Below are 25,150 nucleotides of genomic sequence, written 5' to 3'. Positions count from 1 at the left end.
ATGCTGGCAGGAGCTAAAGTGTCGAACAAGCAAAATCAGGGCTTGGGAATTAAATCGGGGATAAAAAAAATCTTTTTTCAGGAATTTTTCTTGATCTGATTTGATTAAAACTGTGAAAATATATCCAAAATAACCAGCGTTAGATTGAGAGGAGGAAAGAGGACAAAATGGAAATGATGAAGCAACTAAGGCTGAAACGATTAATTAGATTAATCGTGATGAATCAAATAATCATCAACTATTATGAGTAATCAATTAATCGTTAACTGGAGTAGATAGACTGAAAAAATGCCACTTGCTGAATGAGCAGTAATTAAGACAAAAAATGTATATAAATCTTGCATTTAATGTGAAAAACCTTCTTTTTTTGTAAATATGTGACACAAATTTAGCTTCACTTGATTCAACAAAACTCCTGTAATCTGTTTTTTCTATTTATTTATTAATTAAAAACAATATTCAACACGACAGTGATGTCACATGTTGATGTTAGAAGTATTTGTTTTGCTGCAGGTTCATCCTTTGCTACAAATAATCAAACGTTCATTTAAAGGAAGGACGTGTTATTGAATTTTAGACAATAAGATCTGTATTTTCTTTATTTAAAAAATAACAAAAGTAAATATTTGCATTTTTAATGTATTTCTAATATCGTATAGCAGAAGCTTAAATAAATGACACGATTTATTTTTACCCAAATAGTTAATAGAGTAATGGAGTACTATAATGGATTTAGAGTGGAGCCTAAAAATATTAACCAGATAGAAAATTGGCCAAAATTTCAGCAAACTTTTGTGACATTTAAACCCAAAACATTTGATCATCGTTCAGTTTAAATGGGAATATTCTTGCTTTTACCGAATAGAAATACTTTTGCCAAGCAGAACCGAGCTAAAAATGGAAAAGCTTTGTTTATTTATTGTTATAAATGTACAAAAATAGAAAGTTTAGTGTCTTTTTTCATACCGATTATGTAAATATCTGGCTTCAGCTGCAGATGAAAGTGCTGCTCTTGGCGAAAACAGAAAAGGAAGATCATTCAGACGTTTCTAAAATAAGAGGCTCCTATTTTTAGTTAATTTATGAGTCAGTTTTTGACGACAGTCTGTGAACTGATTTTCCCGATTCCTTCACGTGTCGCCGTCGCTGTCAACACCCGACCCGGCCCGGCCCACCGCAGGAGCAGGGATGCTAGGCAACACCGGTGACCTTTTGGGGGAATTAAGAGCGGACGGTGTGAACCTTTCAGAGTCCGAACAGTGAGATGGATCCCACTTTATTCTCAGTGCATTTTTTTTCTCCTCTGATTGTCAGGCAGCCGCCACTGATTTGTGCGCCAGCTGCTGCTGAATGTTGCATAAAACCTGTGTGAACGAAAGCTTCAGAGTGAAAAACATTGTGCACTTTGCTTTCAGTTTGCATCTCTGATGTAGACTGGGTGGATATATGGAAAGATTAAACAATTAATACAAAAGGTTGTTTTCATTCTGGGAGGGACTGTCAGCAAAGAGGGTTTGCTGTGTTTAATTTATTAACAATCTCGTTCTGTGAATTTAGTGGAACTGATCGCCTTCAGTAAACTTAACGAAGCTTTATGTGTTTTTAGCTCAGTTGTAGAGTTTATAACCAGTCTATAAATGTGCTTTTGATCATCTTGATCAAAAGTTACTTCTAAGTTATGTTCTTTTTTTCAAACTAGACTAAAAATCATTGGAGAAATTTTGTGTTTTTTCTTTAATTTTTATTTCAATATTTGGAAAATCAGAAATTTTTTTTTTTTTGATAATCCACCTCTTGGGTTTCCATAATTCAGAGTGATGTCATCGCACCCAGGGCCGCCATCTTGTTTGACAAGAATATTTTACAGCATCTATTGATTTGGATGTTGAATGCAAGTCATCTATACTTAGACTTAGACTTGACTTTATTGATCCCTTGGGAAGACTCCCTCAGGAAATTATAGTTACCAGCAGCTCACAGGCAAAAATGTGGCACACAGTAAGCATACATAAAAGAATACAAAAAAATACAAATTAAATACAAAACAAAGAATATAAATACAACACAAAAGGAAATTATACAGCAAAGTATGAGCGCCATAAGTTGTATTTTTTCAACTATGAGAATAAATGTTATAATAATACAAAATTACATCATAATATTTGTAGAATAAAGTAGTAATTTTACAAGAACTCCAACAAAAAATAAATAAATATGGGGGCAAAATTAATCTATGCAGCAATAATAATCTGACCAAAGTAAAAGAAAAAGGTACAATTCAGTAAAACTATTCTTATAAGTCCATTTTTACTACCCACTTTTGAACAAACAACACACCAGTAGTCCACAGGCTAACTGTTAGCATCTTAGCGCTCATGTTGCATTTAAAGACGGCTCGGAAAAATAGGTTACGACGGATTGAACGGTTTTAATTGCTGAAAAAAGTGACAGAAGGCACAAATATGGGAAGTGAGAAAGTGCAAATCGATACAGGAATAACAAGAGTCACTCACATTAAGGTGAAAACAACAAACAGCTTCCAGTTCAGGGAGGGAAAGGCCCGCCAACGCCTGCCCATTGTTAGGCTAACTGATAAGAAAACACTTAACTTTTTACTGTATCATCATCAAATCTTTATGAGTGTTTAGTGTCTCCATCACCTGCATTGCGTGACGTCCGAACTACGTCATCTGCATTCCAGCAATTGCTCATTTAAGCTAACAGTCAACCATAATTCAGCTTCACATCCACCTTTGTGGACGTGGTTAGAAATGAGCCACGAGGAAATGAAAGGTGCACAACACGGGAAGGAAACAAGCGGCAGTCTGTTCGACGGGATGTTTTATTTCACTTCATCTCAATGATGTGTTTGTTTCGCTTAAAATGTTCAATTTCCTCTAGAAATTATTACCTCATTCATTTCCTACGAGCTGAGGAAGGCATCAGTCGATTGGAGAAGCATGCTACCTCTAATGGAAAGATCACATTCTTTCAGTAACATAATTGTGTTTTAACCCCATTACGTATCCCATCAGTTCTGTAATCTGTTTTTATGTTTCTTCTATGACAACAGCATGAAACAGGATGTTGTTACCTGTCCATTAATTCGTTTCCTCTCCCCTTAATCATTAATGAGGTGGATGTTTTATTGCCTTTATGAAGTTTCCTTCCATTAGGCCTTAATGCAGGTGAAAGCTTCCATCCAGGCCCTCGAAAACAACCTGAGGTCATGTCATGCTGCACTCTTTAGCTCCTTCGTTGTGTCACATTCAAATGTTCACTCTCAGCTTTGTGTGACATTTAAGTTTCCTCCTTTTCAAACACAAGGGGAGGCCCCTCCACTACCCAGGCTGGTTTCTGTAGCCTGCGACTAATATGTCATTGTTTATCTCCTAATTCTTGCAGGCCACACCGCTGCTTGACACTTGCTAAGTGTCTGGTGTTTGATGTTGTCTGGAAGCTGATTTAGGCCAGAGATGTGCATGAAACACATTTTGGGTGCAGACAATCCCCAGAGAGAAAGTATCCTGGGTATCGTTCGGCTGAAATCATTTCTGCCTGACCCAGTTTCAGATGGCGAGCTGCATGTTGTGATGGTGTGGGGTCCAACAGAGACACTTTGCAAGCATCAGCATGCAAATTATGCTGAGTTTTCTGTTGCGAGGCTCCAAACCATGGAAAAACAGAGACGGCACACTGCAAAAACACAAAACCTTACCGTGTATTTTAGCTTAATTTGGTCTGAAAATACAGAAATAAGAAAATTAACTTAAAAGTGACTTTTCAATAAAAAAATATGAGCTTGTTTCAAGTCAATAACTCCTTAATATTGATCATAAAGTGATAGTTCAAGACATTTTTTATATTACAGGTGAAATAATCTGCAACTACGCGATATTTTCATCAATATCAAAGAATTATTGATTTAAAACAAACATCCAAATTATTCAGTTTTTTTCCATCAGTATTTTTGTCTAGTTTCTAGTTGATACATTTATGTTATTACACCTGAAATAAGACAAAACTAAATTAAAAGTAACTTTTCAGCAAGAAATAGGAGTTTAAGTCAATACTTAAATATTAGTAAATATTAAGGAATATTATTTAACTTATAACATGGAATAAATGTTTTATTAGTGAATTAATCTGCCAGTGGAACTAGAACTTTTTTTAAATCAATATTATTGAATTATTGATTTAAAACAAGCTCATATTTCTTGTTGAAAAATTCCTTTTATTAATAAATTATTGACTTTATAAAACTTACAGCTGTGGATAATTTTTAGTGCTATTAACCTCTAGATACTGAAACTTTTTATAGAAACGTTCAATTCAATGTTCAAGTCTCGCCTCTGATTGGATTTACATTTGGTCTTTGACTAGGACATTCTGCCACATCTACAAGCTTAAATCTAATCCATCTCCAGCTTCTCGTGGTGTTGGGATTAGAGATTAAATTCCTACTCTTGATAAAAACATCAGCAACTTAAAGACAAACATGTCAAAGATAACTGTGTTGGGATATGAAGTGACAGACTTGCTGATTTTATTCTGTTCACCGATCGTCGTGTAGAAGTTCACGCTTTTCAAATCCTGTTTTTATTTAGACAAAAAAAGAGAAAGAACTTTTAGAGCTATAAACAGAGATCCATAAAATTATTATTGAATTTAAAATTATTAACATTTCTTGACTTGGTGAAAAGTTATATTCAGTAGTTGATGTTCAAAATACATAACACCGTAATGCAAAAAAGATTGATTAGCATTTTCAATTCGAGAGTATAGAAAAACAAAGATCAAAGCCAGAACTAAACAAATGAAACAATCTGCCTGAGGAAACCAAAGATATACTATTCTGTTAAGATGTGATAAAGAATATTTATTTTTTATATGCACTTCCTGTTTTATGTTTATAGACGTATCTATGGTCCATTGATGCTTTTATTCCAACTCGAAGCGTTTCATGTCAACATGAGCGTCTTGTTTTAAACTGTAAATAACTGAAATAAATAATAAATCAAATAAATGAATTAGTTGGTGGTGTCTTTGGAGGTTTTCTCCATTTGATTATGTTTTTGATATTTCTCTGGAAAATGTTCAAAGTTTGGGATTGTTGTTGTTTTTTAACTTTATTTGCACAGATTTTTCTGTTTTTTTGTTCCCTAATATTCTAACAAACATCACACAACAGCTGACAGTTCTTTTAGATATCAATTATTCTGAAAGTTAATCGATTAATTGTGTAAAAAACAGATTATTTTATCAAATAAGATGCTTATTAAGAATTAATTCTGTTCTAAACAGGCCTGCTGGTTGAACATATTCAATGTTTTTGGATCTTTAATACAAAATGTTTGTATTTGCACAGTTTTGACTTAATTACTACTCTAAATTTGTTGTTCTTTCAGTAATTGCCCTTTGAGGTTAATGATTAATCAGATTAATCAGTTGGTTGACGATTATTTCAATAATCAATTCATCTGATTAATCGTTCCAACCCTATAACCTTTTTGTTCAGATTTTTATTGGTAAAATCTTTTTACTTATTTACTTAGAGTCTGTTTTACTCCGGTTAACTATTAATCATGTAGTTTAGTTGATAATAATTTCAATAATCTAATTAATCTGACTAATCTTTTCATCATTTTCCTGATTTTTATTCGTAAAGTTTTTTCAGAACCATTTATTCTCCTCTGTTTTATTTCCATTCATCAGTTGCTGCCTGACAAAACGTGAAAAGGTTTTTGTTTTTGCAAGTCACTGCATTAACAATTCAATAATTAAAACATATTTCTGTGTGTGTAAACTTCTGCTAATCCCTGCAAAGTCTGGATGCGAGTTCTGCGCCGGGCTCTGGATGTTTCTGCAGTGCGAGATGAGGAAGATGCTATCTCTTGCTTGCAGCCATGCTTTCATGTTTTACAAAGAAGCAGTCTGCCGTTCACCCACCTTCTCTTTTCTCTCCGTCTACGTCTCACTGTTTCTCTCGCCTGTGTGTACACAGGCAGGCAGTTAGTGCAGAAGCAGGCATCATGTCCACCCCCACAAACCCAGAGGTGAAGGAACTGAACTCTGTCGACTTTATCCAGCTTCAGCAGTATATTGAATGTGAGTACAGACAGACAGGCAGGCAAGCAGGCGGCTTCTGCAGCGCTCAACATCCCCTCCCCGCACACACTTCCACCCACACACACTCATTTACCCTCGCTCATGGTTTCTCATATCTAGAGGCAACAGTAGTTTACCACTTTTTAAGGGGGGGAGGTCTAAATGCAGCTAAAATATAAACTTGCATTCTACTTCTTGATGTATTATTTACATAAACAGCCGCAGAGGGATGGAGCTTTCACGAGTAATTACAGAAGTGCACATGTGCAGCTCGCTGCAGCCCTGGTGTGACCTCTGTGTTCCTGCTTGCAGACTGCAGCTTGAAGGTGAAAGACGTGCTGAGGGAATTTGATAAAGACGGCCGGCTGGCCCAGCACCGACATGGAGAGGTGAGGAGGCAGCGAGGGGACGACTGGACTCACTCATGGTGATGTTAGCTGCAAGAGGAACAAAATGAACGCAGCTGTTTGGTGTGAAACGGCTATGATTCATGTGTCTTGTCAGTTATTAATAATCCCGAGCTGCTTAATTAGGATTCCAGCCTATCGATCATGTCGTTAAGCTGTTGCAGCCGAGCGGCGCTGCAAAATGTAAATTGCCTCCTTAGATTTGCCCACGCAGCAAGGCCCCGTTTTTCCTCATGCTCTGCAAGCACAAGTGAAAAAACAATCTATGAATAATGTACATTAATGGTTTTCTCTGCCAAGGGAGTCACTGCTGAGGAAATACATTCAGCTTTATAAATTTATCAAAATGTGGGTTTTACAATAACAGTAACCAGTGTTAGTGTTTAAATTCAAGAAATCAAGTAAAACAGCATCATAAATTATTATTTTTTCTGTAGTTTTTTATTAAGCTGATCACTTTCTGTAATATGTAATGCAGAATAAAAGTCTGAATTGTTTTTTTTTTTTGGTATTTCCACTTATAAATCCATAACTAAATGAGATTTATACACCTGGACATTGACACACATTACTGTGCGCATAAATCAGAAATATCTCCACCTTGTTTGTTAAATCTGTCATCATGACAATTTGTTATGAGACAAATAATATGTGGGAAAAAAAGCTTCACTGCCTTCAGTTTTCAGGTAACAATAAGCTCTTTCTCTGCCATTAGCACATTTAGTAGCGCATGGACGAGGATGATTGATAGCACTAAGACCCTCCTGGCTTTGATTGAATGAGAGGTGAAGTTTTTCAGACGGTGATAGTGGCTCCGGGAAAAGATGGAGGAACTTGATCTTTTCACAGATTATCTGTCTCACAGCAAAATTTAATCAAATATTTAAAAAAGATATTTTAATAAAACATACTGCACCTCTAATGCTGAAATAAAAGCTTAACTAATATATATTTAATTTACATATTTGTTAAAACTGTTATCTTGTCACAGTATGTTATCAGACATATAATCTGTGAAAAAAAACACTTAGAAACAACAATGCAATACAGGAGGAGGGTCTTAGTGCTGTCAATCACACTTGTGTACAGCTTTGCCACCCCTCCACGGAGCCTATAACAACGGCTGGTCATATGAATATGATGACGGCAGATAAACGGTTTTCCTGGAACGATAGGTTGTTTTTCTGTCATTAGCACATTTAGTAGTGCATTCACAAGGTTGATTGACAGCGCTAAGACCCTCCTCCTGTCTCCGATTGATTGCTCCTTACTGGTAGCGTTGCATTTCTTCAGACAGCAGCAGTAGCTATCTGTGTCATTCGGTGACAACATAGTGATAATCTTAGCAAATATTTTAAAAATACTTTTAAAATAAAAGTTCCTCCATCTTCAAGGAAAACAGAATAATTAAAATATTTATTAGACATGGAGGCAGTGCTCCTTTCTTCTTTCTTCTCTTTCCTCTGCTTTTTCTGCCTTGATGGAGCTTTAAGTATTACTGGGGCATCCCTGCGGGGCACCAGCTGGGAAAAAGGAAAAAATATTACCGTGAAATGGATTTGTGGTTCACCATCATCAGGGGAATTCGGCTCGTTTGCCCTGCAGCTTCAACTCGAGTGATTCCAGCCCATCTGTCAGGTCAAGCAGATGGACTCAAATCTGGAATCAGCGGCTACTTTGAGGTTTTTTTTCATGTCATCGTAACATAAAAACATTAAAACGTCTTCAGTTCTTATGAAACAGAAGTATTCATGTCCCCCGACCATTTCCAGATTTTATGTTTCAATTTGTTTTTATGGGACTTGCTAAGAAAAAGCAGTGCATTATGGCAAGCAGGAACAGAACATTTTATCCCTGAACACACCATCCACACAGTGAAATGTGGTGGCAGCATGATGCTGTGGGAATACTTTAAGTATATTCACTTCTCATGATGGTTCAGAGTTAAAAACTCCAAAAGAAGGTTTTACAAAGTATTCATGGGGGAGCGAACACATATTCACGCCACACTTTTCAGATTTTGTTTTTAAGCTGCTACTCAAGCTGCCGCTTGTTGGATCCCAACAAAACACTTGTGGGAAATGTGGAAGAGTTGAAGGATGCAAATACTTTTGCAGCGCCGGAGGCTTCTGAAAGCCTCTCAACGTAAACCGCAAACCGCTTTTCTGGGTCCTTATTCTGATACATGAGCAAGAAACTGAAGTAATTTGTGACAATCTTCTTTCTTTATTTTCGCAAGAGTCGAGCTTGAAAAAAATGGGAAGTTGAAAACAGCTGAGCGTTTTTACTTTGCACGTCTGTGAACCACTAAAACTCAAGCCGGACCTCTCTCTCGTTTCCTTCGCCCCAGTGCATCAACGAGGAAGGCTTTCGTCAGTTTCTAAAGACCTACTTAGAAGTGGACTTCCCTCCGGATCTCTGCCAGCGGCTTTTCCGCTCCTTCCAAAACTCTGAACCCACCCAGGAAGACGACACCAGTGAGATTATTTTTACACTGTGCATTCAAGCAACTCGTTGCTTGCACTTTACAGCAGGCTCTTATCAATTTACGTTATGGCCTATTTGGCACAGAGTCATTCATCACTGGACGTCTGCACTGTTTGTGCAGATATGGTGACCAGAGCATTTATAGCCCCTCTCTCCTTCCTCCCATCTCCCCTACAGAGGAGGTGTTCCTCAAGGATGTGTCATGTTACTTCTCTCTGCTGGAGGACGGCCAACCCAGGGACAAACTGGAGTGTAAGTTACTAGTTTCTGCTCTAATCAGAACCGGCCGGCTGGTACTTCCACTTTCATTTCCTTTCTCTCTTCAGTTGCTTTCAGGCTTTATGACAGAGACGGCAACGGAGTCCTTGACAGCTCTGTAAGTTGCTGCATAAATTATTTACAAACATATAAACATCATTAGGATTATTTTAGTAATCCATTATTCTGATGATTAATCAATACATCGGTTTTAAAATGGGCCCATCCATTTAAACATTGTTCCTTTTTTTTGCACAATATTATATACAATAATAGGCACATAAATAAATAGTTACATTTCTTTCTTCAAATAAGAAAACAAACATTTTATTGGCTAAAATGCAATAACATAGCATTTAACTGCAAAAACATAAAATCTTACCAAGTATTTTTAGTCTAATTTCTAGTGCAAATATCTTAGTATATTTGAAATCAGATAAAATTAACTGAGAAGTAACTTTTTTTTAGCAAGACATAGGTGATTACTTTAAGTAAATAAATCCTTAATATTGATGGAAAAAATACTAATTCTATTGGCAGATTATTTAACTAATTTCACATTTTACAAGTTAATTTATCTGCCGATGGAGCTAGATCCATTTTATCAATATTAAAGATTTATTTACTTAAATCAAGCCTCTATATCTTTTTTAAAAGTTACCTTTAAGTTAGTTTAACTTATTCCCAGTTTATTAAGATACTTGCATTAGAATCTAGACCAAAATTACTTGGTAAGATTTTGTGTTTTTGCAGTGTACGTTTGATTATTGGTAGCAAAGCATCTGAAGTGGAAAAAATACTCCTAAAATCATCAGAATAAAACAAATAAAGCGAAATGTCAAACATTTGTCTTGGTGAAACATCAACACAGATAATCTGTTGATTTTCTTTGGTAAATAAATTAATAAATGCATAGCAAAACTACAGTTTTGACTTAACTTCTTTGACTGTATTGTTCTTTGAGTAAAGTAGAATTTTTTTGAGTTTCTGATTAAAGATTGATTGATTATTACATTAGTTGTTGATTATTTCAATAACTGATTAGTCATTTCGACTCTAAGAAATATAATGTAATCCTAGCAGCTCTGAAAGACCTTTTATCTCTCTCTCTTTTTTTTTTTTTTTGTTACAGGAAGTAGATCGAATTATTGCTCAGATGATGCATGCAGCAGAATATCTCGATTGGGACGTGTCCGAACTCCAGCCAGTAAGTAACTGAGCGATCCGAACCAACCGGACCTCATCTGAAAAAGTCATCAGCCCTTAAACCTACCTGCTGTCAAACCCAGATTTACTTATTCTCCCGGCAGATTCAGATGTAAAATTTGTTTCATTCAACCAGGATGTTTGTTTTTGACAGAAAAAATAACAACAAGGCAAAAGAAGCATCAATTTTGAAAAATAATTGTATCTTTTATTTTTATTTTCTTAGAAATATCATTGGCATTGCAGCAGTTGAACTCTTCTTCCTGTTGCTGATCAGTTTTGTTCTCGTTTCCACTCATTTTTGAAAATTCACATTTGAGAATCTTTAATTTCCTTTTTTGATTGTCTATAACAGGAATGTCCGAATGTCTTGTAAAGTGGACCAAAATTGTTGAGACAATTTTCCTAAAATCAAACAAATAAAGTTGACAGATTTTTATTTACTTCTATTGCATATTTTTCTGTACTAAATGACAGGTTTTTTGTTTGTTTTGAGCAAATTTATTTTCAACAATAAGAGCAGGATTTGGGTTAGGGTCACTTTCTTTCAAAACACTATTTCTACCTAAATTTAATAACAAATTAAAGCTGATTTGAGAGCATCAAAGTCGACTTTTCAGTGAATAAACATGTTTGTGTCTTTTGTTGAAGCTTGGTGATAAAAAGATAAAGAAAACTATGTTGACAACAATTTTACTGTGATTACAAATAAAAACTCTCCATCTGCATCAAACATCAAATTTGTAGAATTTTTTGAACTGGAGTTGGAGGCCGCAAAAAATCAGTTTAAGGACCACAAATGGCCCCCGGACCACGCTTTGGACACCACAGTTCTATAGGGTTCTGGTCAGGACTTTAACTGGGTCGCTCCATAAGTTCCTTTACGTATAAATTTGACCTCCAACCTGAATAACTTTGGCCGTTTTTGTGATATCAGAGTTTTTTGTCGAGTTGTTTTAATTCAGCTGTATTGGAAACTGTTGACCTTTTTGAGGTTACAGCATCTGGGTTGCGAACTTTGACTAGGTCAAACCAAAACCTTCATCTTGAGCCATAATTTAGACACAGGCTCTGTTTTGTGCAGCTGGCTGGAATCTCAAAGGTTAAGAAATAGTTTTGAAACGTTTCCAAAGTGATAGGTATAAATTAATCCTTGCATCTTTTGGCCTACTTCATGTTGTCAGTCAGGTTCTAATTAGGCTGCCTGACTAGTGAAATTACACAGCAAAAATACAAAACCTTACCAAGTAAGAGTGAAGGTAAAATGTCTGCTAATATCTCATTTGAAATAAGACAAATAAGCAGCTTGTTTTAATATAATAATTCCTTAATATTGATGAAAAATTATTAGTTCTATTCGCAGTAGCAAAACACTTTTTCTATTTTATAAGTGCAATAATCTGCCAATGGAATCAGTATTTTTCCATCAATCTTAAGGAATGAAAAGTTGTTTTGCATTGGAACCTAGACCAAAATATTTGGTAAGATTTTATACTTTTACACTGTTTACACCAAAGGAATTTAATTGATTTCATTTAATTCATAATTTAATGAGAGATCAGGTTCGTTTGGGTATTTGTTGTCACTTAAATAAAAGGTCAGTGTGAGAAAACATACAGACGAAACCTGCAAGCATTGTAATGATGCGTAACGACTGACTCGTCTCATCAGGTGCTGAAGGACATGATGACGGCGATTGATGCCGACAGCAGCGGCACGGTGTCTCTGGACGAGTGGGTAGAAGGAGGCATGAACAACGTTCCCCTCCTCGTCTTGCTGGGTCTGAAGGTGCTTTTAATTGCGTCTTGTGTGGCTTTGAGCTCAGACATGTTTGATTTTTGTTTCTCCGAAGCCGTGGCCTTGCAGTGCGGCTCGTCTGTCCTGTCCTTCCTCCTCCTCTTCTTCCCTGTCTCTCTCTAAGGGACTCAGAGTTGCAGGGTGTGGTAATGTCATCCCCCTGTGCACCATCATAACGGCGTGGTATTTTTCCACTTACTCTGCTCCATCATTACAAACTTTTACAGCTGCATTTCACTGTAGAAAACATTAACAAAGTCAGGCAGATGAGAACGTTTGAATTCTTCTCTTAGCCCAGCAACGGATCTGATTTCTGCGTGTTTGCTCGCTGCATCATTGTAAAACCACAAGCTGGGCTCTACCCTTCGGTTTGGTCTCTTAGACAATGCGAGGGACTTCCCCTCTGGCTATTTCTAGCCGTGGACATTTGAAGCCTGGGCCGCGTAGATTCAGCCCCCTCACAGTGGCTGTGAGCTGCCCAGTGTCGGGCCTCCTGCTGTGGATGATTGACCGACGCATTATGTCATTTAAAGAAAAAAAAAAGCACTTCAGCAGATAATCTGCACAAAAACAAAGATTTAAATGATTTAATTGTTTTTGTTGCAACACCAATTGTTCTAGAATCTATCCATTTTTATGTAAACCTCTTTGTTTGTTTGTTTTTTATTGCTGTTATTCATTCTCTTGTCCCTTTTTTGCTTTTTATATTTGTTGCAAATTCACTAATTGGTGAATAAAATAGGAAGTAAAAAAAGAAAAGCACTACATGCTTTTTGGAAATATTGAATCCAATTGTGTAATTTTGTAAACAAAAAGATTCCAGTTAGTATTTAATCTGAGTGATGTGTTTTGATTGAGGGAATAGTTTTAATAAAGCAAAATAAGTTAATAATGTGAAAAAAAAACTAGACTTATGAAAGATAATTCATTCATTTTATTTATGCAGCAACAAATTACAGGAAAATGACATATTAAGGCATGAAAAACGCATCCAATTCATATCCAGTTGTAATCTGAAATCTGGATTTATTTTACCAATGAGCTCCTTGGGTTTCCATAGTTCATCAGGGCAGCCATTTTGTTTTTACAAGTGTGTTTATTATTACTTTCTATTTTTTTAAATTCAGGTCAGCTCTAAAACAGAACATTTGGACCAAGTGAAGATTTTTAATTAAGTAAATTGCAAAAATTTAGTCAAAATATTATTATTAGGAGAATAAAGTAACTTTATGAGAACCTTTGTGTGAAAAATCTCACAATTAAAATGGTGGTTATTGAGAGCATCTTGGAAAGTTTGTTATATTATTATAGTAGCAGGACATTCAAATTATCACTTTTTCAAATTGTCACTTTTGAAGCTTTTTTCAAATTAAAACCATCTTTCTTTATCGTAAATTTTTATCTTCTTTCTGACGATATTTTGATTCTCATAATTAAATATAAATTCTAACTGAAGAGCTCATGGATGATTGAAAAAAAAAACAATGTGGTGTGAAAAAAATCTGAGATTTTATTTTTATTGCTCCGCCCTAATCCAGATTAAACTGAAATAATTAGGATCATAATAAAATAACTTTCTATCTTTAAGTTTTTTGTTTTCATAACCTCTGTTGTTCTTCCATCTCTCATCAGATGACCCAAAAAGACGGGCAGCACCTTTGGAGGATGAAAAACTTCAACAAGCCTGTTTACTGCAACGTGTGTCAAAGCATGCTGCTGGGTTTGAGGAAACAGGGGCTCTGCTGCACCTGTGAGTACCGCACCTGTCCACAGGGGGGCGACAATCCAGCGGCACTTATCAGAAATCAACATGTCAGATTTGAGAATATTGCTATTCTTTTAAATATGGCTCATGCTGACTGAAAGTTGGATTTTGCGTCACCTTTTTCAGGCTGCAAATACACAGTTCACGGGCGTTGCGCTAACAAGAATCCAGCTCCGTGCGCCAGGACGTACGTGAAGTCAAAGAAAGAAACAGGGGTACGCTGGGATCTCCACAGAAAGCTACACAGTAAAACAAAGTCCAAACCGGATCTCTCTGCTTCCCGCTTTACAGGTTCCAGTGCATGAATGGGTGAGTGGGAACTGTGACTCTAGAAAATGTGACCGATGCCAAAAGAAGATCAAGAGCCTCCAAGGTTTAACAGGGAAACACTGCGTTTGGTGCCACACGATGGTAAGGACTCATATTTCTACAATGGGGCTCAGTTTTTACCATGTTGGAAATCTAAATTATTCTACCTCCACTTGCAAAATTCACAGTAATTCAAGTGTTTCTGTTAACAAATAAAACTCATATTACATGGAGGAGGGCTTCCTGGTACAACAACGCTGTAGCGTTTAAAGAATAACTCTGAATAAAGGTGACCTATTATGTCAGGTTAGGATAACAAAACATGTTTGTTACATTTTTTTCTTAAGATTTTGGTAAATTAACTATTTTAGGGCCTCCTGCCACTTTAAGTCCTAATAATCTGCTACTCGCCACGCCTCCCAACTCAGGTTTTACACTCGCACGAGTGAATTATACAACTTTACATCATTGAAAAACAATAGTAGAGCCTCCTGCACAACCAACATGAATGCAGCAAAAGTCAAAAGTCAACAACATAAAGTTTGTCTTTTCCAGCAGCCATTGTACAGCGCATACAAAGATAAAACCAGCTGACCAAACATCCTGGAAATCAGCTTGGGCTGGGCTGTGGTTGCTTGGTGAGGGGCAGACCCTGCTGATTTGTGACCTCACATTCGGGACGTTTTTGAAACGGTTCATTTTCCAGGCACCGACAAACATTAATTTGCTACTAAAAAACATCTGGGTGTTTTTTTAAAGCCGTTTTTAGGAGCAGCAGAGACTCAAATGGAAGTACGAAAACATGCATAATGTTAATTTTGCATAACAGATCCCTGTTTAAAAATTAATTGTTACCATTTGAAACTAAATCACAGAGGTAATTTCCCCTGGAAACGACTAATCGGATAAGAAGAAAAGAAACTCTTTTAACATATTTACAGATTACCTGATTCACTCCTACAAAAGAAGAATGATTAAAACTCACCAGTTTGGGAAATACATGTGCAATAAACCCAGTTTATTTTGTGTTTATATTTTAGTAAAGCATATCTGAAGAGTGAGATTTTAGATCTGTGTGTTTCCAGCGACTCCACAAATGCAGAGAGAAATAATTCAAAAGCTGAGGCTGCGTTGTGTCAGTCACGACCACAGAGAGGTTTGATTCAACACCTGCTTGTTTTTCCCAGCGTCACGATGAATGTGCAGCCCTGGAGCCAACAGAGTGTACCTGTGGGACGCTCAGAGACCACATCCTGCCTCCATGGGCCATATATCCTGTTATAAAGGTACACAGCTCTCCTCAGGCGCATCTTCAGCTCATGTACAGTGCAAAATGCACCTGCCACTCCAACGCAGAACATTACGTCAGTAAATACAGTCTGTGTTGCTTTTTAATACTGTGGATGTTGATAACTGAAGTGTTTAAAAGTTTCTCTTGTTTATTTACACATTTCCTCCCTAAAGGAGAGACCAAACAATGTGAAAAATGGCTGCTCAGCGTCGACGGATGACGGCGACTTCAACATTACTCCCGATGGACAAGTGCTGCAGGTGATTTTTCTGAAATGATGAAAATCCTCTCTGCTGCATGAATTCACTATGGTGAAAGGGCTATTTAGAGGGTCAGCTGCATTTACGCTGAAATTAAATTATATGCAGGTGTACACAATTTGCAGAGTTCAGTAACGTTTGTTTAAAAATGTAGTATTTTTACGACAATGTACTTTTTATTCTTTGTTGAGTGATTGTATTTTGAAGTATTTCTACTTTTACTTGAGCAAAACTTCAGGATTTTCTCCCCACTGAATGAAAAACAGACACAAACCTGCAGCGATTTTTATTGAAAGAAGCAGATTTGGAAAAAAATCTGTGAATTAAATATAAGTGTTCCTGTTTAGAGTTGCTTTGAAACCATAATAAATGCAACATTTATCAATATATTTGACGTGTATTGATGATTTTGATGATCAAAATGTAACTCGCTTCTCAATTACTTTTTTTTTTTTTTTTGATGAGAAACACTTTGACCTCCATCGTCGCGTCACAAATAAACCTGATTGATAAGTTCGAGGAGTTCTAGCACTGTTGCTAGGCAGATAACGGCCAGTGTAGTAACTTTACCAAATGTTTTGTCACACAGATCAGCCCTGTGCCAAACACTCATCCTCTCCTGGTGTTCGTAAACCCTAAAAGTGGTGGCAAGCAGGGCGAGAGGTGAGCACCGCAAATGATTTCACTGCAAAAGCACAAAATATTACCAGGTATTTTTGATCTAGTTTCTAATATCACAGTGAACTTGAAATAAATCCAAACTGACTTTCAAGCATGTTTTTAGCAACATGTAGGAGCTTATTCCTTAATATTAATGAACGAGTACCAGTTTTACTTATAAGATGTATTGTTTTAAGTGAAGTAAAGGACATCGCTGACCGTGTTTCCATATATTTCAGAGTCCTGAGTAAGTTTCAGTATTTACTGAATCCGAGGCAGGTCTACAACCTTTCCAGTGGCGGCCCTGGAGCCGGGTGAGTTACTCCGGCCTGCAGTGGCGTCCGCCGCCATCAGGCCCTCATGTTGGTTTACAGAGTTTGGTCGTAAATAGCAACTTCTACTTTAGCAACATTTTGGAAAAATGTTTGAGTATGCTGCACTTTTTACTTGAGTAATTTTATGATGAAGTGTTGCTACTCTTATGTGAGTAAATGAAAAAACAAACATGTTTTAACCAATAATAAAGACACACCTGCAGTTTTTGTTAAAGTTTCATAAGTTTTAAGTCAAAAGAAAATTATTTGGAGAAATCTGTTATTTTTGTGAATTATTTTCATTTTGGTAATTTCCATCTATGTAATTTTTAAATATTAAATGACTGATGTTTTAATTAGTTAATCAGTATGTCTGCACCCTTTTGTCAAATACTTTTTTACTCGAGTAATTTCTCCACTTTTTACTTTTACATGACGAAACATGTTGAAGTATTACTCCTCCTACTTTAGTACAATTCTTTGCTTCTCTGTCGGCCTCTGATGATTCACATCATCATCTGGATTTCAGATTGAGTTTCTTCAGAAACCTGGAGGATTACAGAATCCTGGTTTGTGGTGGAGACGGCACAGTCGGATGGATTCTTGATGCGATAGGTGAGTCAGTCTTTGCAAAAGAAAGAAAGAAAAATGCACGCGAAAAGACTGTCTTCATGCACTTCCTATATTCAGCTTTTTGTTGTTAAATTCTTGCAACCAGACAAAGCCAGCCTGCTGGTGCGGCCTCCTGTTGCAGTACTTCCTCTGGGCACAGGAAATGACCTTGCACGATGTCTGCGCTGGGGTGGAGGTGAGAACGAGTTTGTACTTCACAAAAAGATGCAACGTTTGTTCTCGTTATGTAGCGATGGGTGTCTAACTCTTTCTTCCTCTGTTTTGCAGGGTATGACGGCGAAGATCTGGGTCGTATTCTGAGAGACATTGAGAACAGCTCCCAGGTTCTGATGGACCGCTGGAATGTGCAGGTGATACCAGATGAGGTTCAGGAGCAGGGGGATCCAGTGCCATATGAAATCATCAACAATTACTTCTCAATTGGAGTTGTGAGTAAATTGTCTCGATTTTTTTAGGTGCTCCAGGCACAAACTGTAGAAGGACGGGATTGAACACTGAATGTTTGAGTAACAAAATTATTTATTTACCCCAAATTATTCATCTACAAAACAAAACATATGAATCTGTTATGCAGTAGATTTGTTTGTGTCTTAGAGCAGCGGTCCCCAACCGCCGGACCGCGGGCCGGTACCGGTCCGTGGTACAGGACTGCGCAAGAAATAATTAAATATTTCCGTTTTATGTTATTTGAGTATGGAGGAGCTTTTATTTTGAAAATCCTTTAACGTCTTGCGCCAACATTGAGCCACAAGCGGCAAAACGAGTCAGAAACAGATCAGATTCTTTGGAAAGTTTCTTTGTGAAGGGAAAAAGCCCAGAGGAGAGACAGGAGGATGGATTTATCCTGGTAGGTGATTCCCACAGTCCAAGCTGCTCTGAATGATATGGTGACCGACTTGCTATTGAGGCAATGAAGCTTCAAGCTTCGCCATGTAGAGACCAGGCAGCCTGTGCATTAGCAACACTTCGGGTGTCATTGTCTCTCGTCACTCCCAGATGGGAGAAACGAGCTCAGGGCTCCCATTAGTCGGTGTCCTGTGTTAAAATTAGCAACATGTAAGTATACATGAGTATACTTATGTAAACAGCGCCCACTTCACTGCGGATGCTGCGCCAATCCGCCGGTCGACCTCCCGCTCCCTTCTTCCCTCATTCGTGAACAAGATCCCAAGATACTTGAACTCCTCCACTTGGGGCAGGACGTCCCCCTCGACCCGGAGAAGGCACTCTACCCTTTTCTGGCCTCGGACTTGGAGGCACTGATCCTCATCCTGGCCGCTTCACACTCTGCTGCAAACCGCTCCAGCGAGAGCTGCTGATCACGTCCCAATGAAGCCAACAGGACCACATCATCCGCAAAAAGCAGAGATGCAATCCTAAGGCCACCAAAACGGATCCCCTCAGCACCCTGGCTGCGCCTAGAAATTCTGTCCATAAAAGTAATGAACAGAATCGGTCATCACGACCGGTCCATTGTGGTGAAGAGAGAGCTGAGTCAAAAAGCGAAGCTCCCGATTTATCGGTCGATCTGCGTTCCTACCCTCATCTATGGTCATGAGCTTTGGGTAATGACCGAAAGAACGAGATCTCGGATACAGGCGGCCGAAATGGGTTTCCTCCATTGGGTGGCTGGGCTCTCCCTTAGAGACAGGGTGAGAAGCTCGGCCATCCGGGACGGACTCAGAGTAGAGCCGCTGCTCCTCCACATTGAGAGGAGCCAGTTGAGGAGGCTCAGACATCTGGTCAGGACGCTGTGCTAAATCTATTCAATTTATTGATCAACTTAAAGTCAAAATTATTGAACCATCAAAGACTTGTAAACAATTGTCTAATTACCCCCTTTTCTCCGTAATGAATAGTATTTTTGTGCCGTAGTATGAATACACGTCAGCCTACACCAGAGATAGCTAGTCCCTTTGCTATAATCTCATGTGTTTCCATGTAAATGTTGATTAATAGGTCTAATTTTTAAATAGATATTCTGCATTGCTCATAGCTGTTTTTTGTTGCATTGGCAGGATGCCTCCATTGCACACAGGTTTCATACAATGAGGGAGAAGCATCCTCAGAAATTTAACAGCAGGTAGGTGTGTTTTATTGGACCATGTTCATTTTATTCCCTTGTTTATCCAGCACAGAGTAAGAAAAAGCAGTATCCCACTCACAGTCACAAGAAAACTGCTAAAAGATGAAAACAAGGCAATGTTGGGGAACAGTTGTCGTCAGTTCTGGGCAACACAGGTGGTGCCAACAGATGTGTGTCTGCATCACCGCACGGCTTCTCTTCCTGAAAGACAAAACGCTGTCTGAACGTGAAGCAACAGTTAAACCTAAAAGACACATTTTTCAAATCTGCAGAATGAAGAACAAGCTGTGGTATTTCGAATTCGCCACTTCAGAAACCATCTCTGCTTCCTGCAAGAAACTCGGCGAAAGTTTAACAATAGAGGTGAGCACGTCTCACCCGAAGCAACACACCTGCAGATGTGCATTTGGATTTTCAAATGAGCAACGAACAAGGTCGCAGACTGCATGCTAATTGTTTTATCTCTCTCTCTTTCAGTGCTGTGGCACTCCTCTGGATCTCAGTAACCTATCTTTGGAGGGGATTGCTGTCCTGAACATTCCCAGCATGCACGGTGGCTCCAACCTGTGGGGCGAGACCAAAAAAGCAGATATTAAGGGTCAAGCAAGTCAGGAAGAGTCGGAAGTGATTGTCAATCCAGACATCCTGAAAGTGACTTCCCAAGGTATTTTCTCCTCCGCTGAGTGATGAAAGTAAAACCTCAGAACATCATGTGACTTGTGCAATATCGAAGTTCCTCTTTGCTCTGCAGAACCCATTTGCTAATTGTTTTTAAGTGATTCCATATCCAGATTTCCTGCTGCAGCTGTTATCAGTTAAAAAGCTCATGTCCACAGCAACAAACTGCACAGTGACGAAATCAGACCTGATTCGATTGGCTGCATGCGAAAATAAAATAATCAAATGGATACACACGTAATTTACTGGAATGCTCTTTTCTGTTGGACATTGTGTTCATTTTCTGCGGCTAGAATTGGTATCCATATTATTCCTCATAGTCATCAGTATGGAGCTTCAACCCACATCTCATAATTGCAGCTTGTGAATCATAGATATCCTGCCTCTGCCCAGCCCGTCAGATTATTTTCAGTCACGAGAAGCATTTTAAGTGGAGAATCCTTCACTGAGTAGCACAGTGAGGGATCCGGATATTTTATTATTGCTATAAATTACTAGAAATCCCTTGTGAGCAGGTGTAATAGTGGCAGTTTGTGCTATTCTATAATTTAAAGGTGGTTAGGATAGGTCTATGGGTTATACAGCACATGTTTGTGGAGGCCAAGTTAATGCATAAAACATTCTATTACGGTTAAAACTTATTTAATTAGTCATTTAATAAGTGCATTTGTTGAGGTTTAGGTAGCATTATTATATTGCGTGTAGCTAATTTCATAATGTTTTGTTGTGAATAAGTGTTTTATTTTAAGTTTGTATGTTTTATAGCTTAATTGGCCATTTTGCAATTTATGCAAATGAGGTGTGCGTTAACGAAGGCGCTGCAAATAAGATCGACAGAACCGCACGGTTTTTCAACCGTAGTTTGTTTACATGGAGGTTATCTAGGATTCAATTGTTCTTGCAAAGGATAACGCAAAAACTGTGGAATACATTTTTGTTTTGCATCTTTACATTTTTCTCTTCAAACACACAAGTAAAATCAGCGACATTAACCTTGGGGCAACACAATGTTCATTATATTTTTTGTACTAAATCATTCTAAGATAACGAGATTTTAATCTGCTCAGTTCTGCCTATTTTGAATTTCTTTCAGATTCAGCTGTTTTAGGGTCTTTTTTAATCACTTATTGTTTTTTTTAAGCAAAAAGAAAAAAACAAACAGAACAAAGAGCTGCCTATACAGAGGATAATGCTTTGACTATTCAGCAGATCACTGTATTCAACAATTATTATTCCAGTCCTCATTCTGCATTATAAAAGGTCAATTTTCTCAATTTTTTTTTACCACAGTTATACTTTTGTAGCGTCAGGAAGTGTGTCAATATTTTGATCTAAAAATATTTCTTCTACATTTGCTGTCCATTGATCTTCCTTTGCTGTTGTTTCCTTTCCTTGTGGCTCTTTTGATTGTCCCCATCAGTATTTTAATCGGGTATTCATCATGAGAAGTCATAAAAGTCTGCTGACATATAGATCTAGACAAGTCATTGGCACTTCATGTTCTAGTATTTTCTGTAGCTCATTTAACATTATTTCCCATCTCTGGTCGCTTTAAAAATTAGCTCCTTCCTTCTGGCCACGGCCCTCAACCCAACGTTTACACTCGGATGTGAAAATGGCTGCTAACAGATGTGAAATTATATAACCGTACATCTTTGGAAAGCATTTAGCAGTCTTGTAGTCCAGTGGTTTCTGGATGGTAGCAACAAAACAATAACAAAACTTGTCTGTAAAACCATCTGACCAAATTTCTGGAACTTTTCCTGGGCTGCGAGGTGACGGCACAATGCACCTCCAATGTTGTTTTTGGGGTCAATGTAAGACAACATTCTAATGATACCCCACTTGCTACATTTAGGCCTACGTTAGCATTTTGACTAATTTTAACATATTATATGGTGCAAGTCCATGTTATAGCTCCACAGGCTATTGACTACCATTTAGCTAAGATTGGACTTGGGTTCTTCCATCCATGTGGATATAACTGGGACACCAACCACCTGACTGTGATCTTCTGCCACCATGTTGGTGTTAGAAACCACACCAAACTGGAGTCCATACCTTGAGTTTGATCAAACTGTTTGTTTTCCCTGCTGGTGTTTATCAGACCTCAGTGACCGCCGGCTGGAGGTGGTTGGCCTGGAAGGAGCCATGGAAATGGGACAGATATACACGGGTCTTAAAAGCGCTGTGAGGCTCGCTAAAACTTCCCAGATCACCATCAGGTAGGAACGAGCCTCTAAGACGGGCTTTCCTTCATCAAATGAGATGACCACTTCTGCTTTTGTTAATTACAGCTGAAAACAAATATTTGGTTACAAAGTCACATTTACAATAACATATTTTAATTTCTTAATAAAAAAACTCCATGCAACTTGACGATTTGTTTGTGTTTCATACTCAGGACAAAGAAACCGTTGCCGATGCAAATAGATGGAGAGCCGTGGATGCAATCGCCCTGCACGGTAAATGAAACCTGGAAAAATATTAAAGCTGGAGTAGAGCAGGGTTTCTGCAAGGTCTTTGAGAAGAATTTAAATTCTTACATTTTGTCATCTGAATTTCAACTCTTAAAAATGTCCAGAATACCCACAGAATGTATTAATTTTAATTTAACATGGATGTTAAACTTTTTCTTTTTATTGCTTTTCTCTTCCACTGTAATTTTAAACTTTAATATAAGTCTCAATAAAATTTGAGAATACTGTTCTCAATAAAAACCCATATTTTTGCTAAAAAAATACCATTATTTAAGTTTTAAAGGTGCAAATCTATAGCTTCATTATGTCTTTCATTTACTTTTTACTTTAATTATTGAAGAATACTTTGCTGGCATTTATTTGTTTAATGTTCTGCACATTTCTTATTTTTACACTTTTACTATTTTAAAGCCAGCCGTAGTAAAAACCATAAAAAATATTCCCTCAAAAAAGACTTACTGTTGTTTTTTAATGTAAATAAAATCTAAAAATGCATATTTACAACTTGCTCGTTTCCATTGAAATTGTGTAGAAGAACATATGTTAAGATTTTGTTGTTTAACTAACATAATCTAAAATTAAACTTGCTTTACTGAATCTTTCAGAAACCCTGTAATATAAGAATTTTTAATCGTTGCATTAGCTCCAGTATAATGTGTGATTTGGTAACATTTTTAACCGCTGGACATTTTGCGTTCCTCTTGTTTTGCAGATTCATATCACACACAAGAATCAAGCATGTATGTTGATGGCTCCTCCATCTAAACCGTCAGGCTTCTTCAAGTAAAACTGACCGTCTTAACGCATGTTTACTGTATATTCAGGACTGACACCTTTTGATATAGGATCAGTGTTTGAGGTAGTTTAATACTTGTATTATAACAAAGAAATTAGGATGTTTTTTCCAGACAGCTTGTGTCTGTAACACATATTTCAAGCATGGCATCATATGAAAACAGACCGAATGTTAAACTATGTTTGCATTGTGGCCAAAAGGATTTTGACCAAATTATCTCAGTGTTAGTAAAACGCTCCAATCCTGCTGTTTCGAAGCTTGACAGCAGGTGGGAGTGCTGCTCTTTAGAAACTTTAGGTAAGGTTGAAGTGGCTGTGATCTTAAATAGGACAACTATTTGGCTTCATGTGCCTTTATAATCATTTCTCTTTGGTTCTGATTAGATAGAAGACCGAGGTTTTCTGTATGTTTGCACTTGGAGGACTGACCATGTAGTATTCTTGTTTTGTTGAGGCTGTAAATATTGCTCTGAAAACCAAATGTATGTTTAGAAACAAAGATGGAGAAAGAAGCACCTTTATTTCAAATTTAGGCTGATATTTTAGCTTTTTTTATTATTATTTTCAAAAATATACTTGAAAACTGTTTAAGGGAACGGAAAAACATGCGGCCTGCTGTTCCTCTCTGTGTTTTCCAAGGTTTTTTTTTTTTACCCTTATGTGGACCAAACTTGTTTTTTCTGGGTTTGATTAAATCAGAGAGCTACTCCGTAGTGATCATATTATCAATACATATTTTCTGAATGTGTTATGAGTTACACTATTGATTGGGGCTATTTATTACAGTATATGTATTTAAATGCTTTATCAGCTGTATCATTTCAGTATAGCTAGAGAATGTAAAAGTAATAACTTCATGTAAAGATTTTAATAAATTGTCTAGGATTCAGTTTGTGTTGTGCTCATTTAAAACACATTTAGCAGAATATCATTTAATTGATTCATTTCACCTCAAGGGGGCAGAATTTCTCTTCCAAAACTTTTATTAACCCAATGTTTAATATAAAATATACATATATATCTGCATGTACTAACAAGCTGCTGATTTGTTGTGTGCATTGATTTCTTTTGTGATTCGATTCCCAGTAAAACACAAAGATTGATATAGACCTGGTGCCTTGATAAATCATTTATATCCCTTGAACTTTTCCATTGTTTGGTTAAAATCACAAACTTCAGTTAATTAATTATTTCGGTCTGATGCTTTTCACCAACACATGCAAGAACAATCATTGTAAAGTGTAAAGAAAGGATTGTTGAATTAAAATGTGTATTAAAAATACATGGCTTTCACGTGTTTTTACAAATAAAAATGTGAAAAATGTGACCTGCATCTGTATTCACCTCCAATCACATTTGTCCTTGAATAAAATGCAGCGAAGCTTTCCTAAAAGTCTAATTAACATGTAGATACTCAGATTACACTTGTATGTAATTTAATATGTAATTTTAACTCATTTAGAGCTGTAAACATTAAATATTTTATTGGGCTACAAAAGGTTTTAAAGTTAGAAGGTGCTCAGCAACAAAAACTAGATCATTTTTTTTATATTTGGTGAAACTGTCACCATGTTGTGACAGTTTAACATGAGACAGATCATCTATGAAAACAATTG

The 25,150-nt window shown here is 37.1% G+C and overlaps 1 protein-coding gene across 2 annotated transcripts; it reads left to right on the top strand.

Annotated features, from left to right (window-relative positions):
• Positions 1–5,643: 5,643 nt before the first annotated feature.
• dgkaa (diacylglycerol kinase, alpha a) lies at positions 5,644–24,816 on the top strand. Of its 2 annotated transcripts, XM_055046149.1 has the most exons (23): positions 5,644–6,108; positions 6,421–6,497; positions 8,866–8,992; positions 9,180–9,254; positions 9,329–9,378; positions 10,393–10,467; positions 12,138–12,254; positions 13,896–14,013; positions 14,155–14,243; positions 14,320–14,439; positions 15,525–15,623; positions 15,802–15,888; positions 16,478–16,551; positions 16,788–16,862; positions 17,392–17,477; positions 17,581–17,670; positions 17,763–17,923; positions 19,514–19,578; positions 19,854–19,944; positions 20,059–20,245; positions 22,367–22,484; positions 22,664–22,724; positions 23,452–24,816. In XM_055046149.1, exons 1-23 carry the CDS (start codon positions 5,907–5,909, stop codon positions 23,524–23,526), a joined length of 2,319 nt encoding a protein of 772 aa, XP_054902124.1. In that variant the 5' UTR covers positions 5,644–5,906; the 3' UTR covers positions 23,527–24,816. The 2 variants fall into 2 exon arrangements, with proteins under 2 accessions (XP_054902124.1, XP_054902125.1); XM_055046150.1 differs by lacking the exons at positions 5,644–6,108; positions 6,421–6,497; positions 8,866–8,992; ... (6 more) ...; positions 14,320–14,439; positions 15,525–15,623 and adding an exon at positions 15,624–15,701.
• The last annotated feature ends 334 nt before the right edge of the window (positions 24,817–25,150 follow it).

This window comes from Poeciliopsis prolifica, unplaced genomic scaffold (assembly GCF_027474105.1).
Source record: "Poeciliopsis prolifica strain line A6 unplaced genomic scaffold, Auburn_PproV2 SCAFFOLD023, whole genome shotgun sequence".
NCBI classification, from domain to species: domain Eukaryota; kingdom Metazoa; phylum Chordata; class Actinopteri; order Cyprinodontiformes; family Poeciliidae; genus Poeciliopsis; species Poeciliopsis prolifica.
Note: the sequence above shows the minus strand (reverse complement) of the source record. Positions and strands in the feature narration are given on the sequence as shown.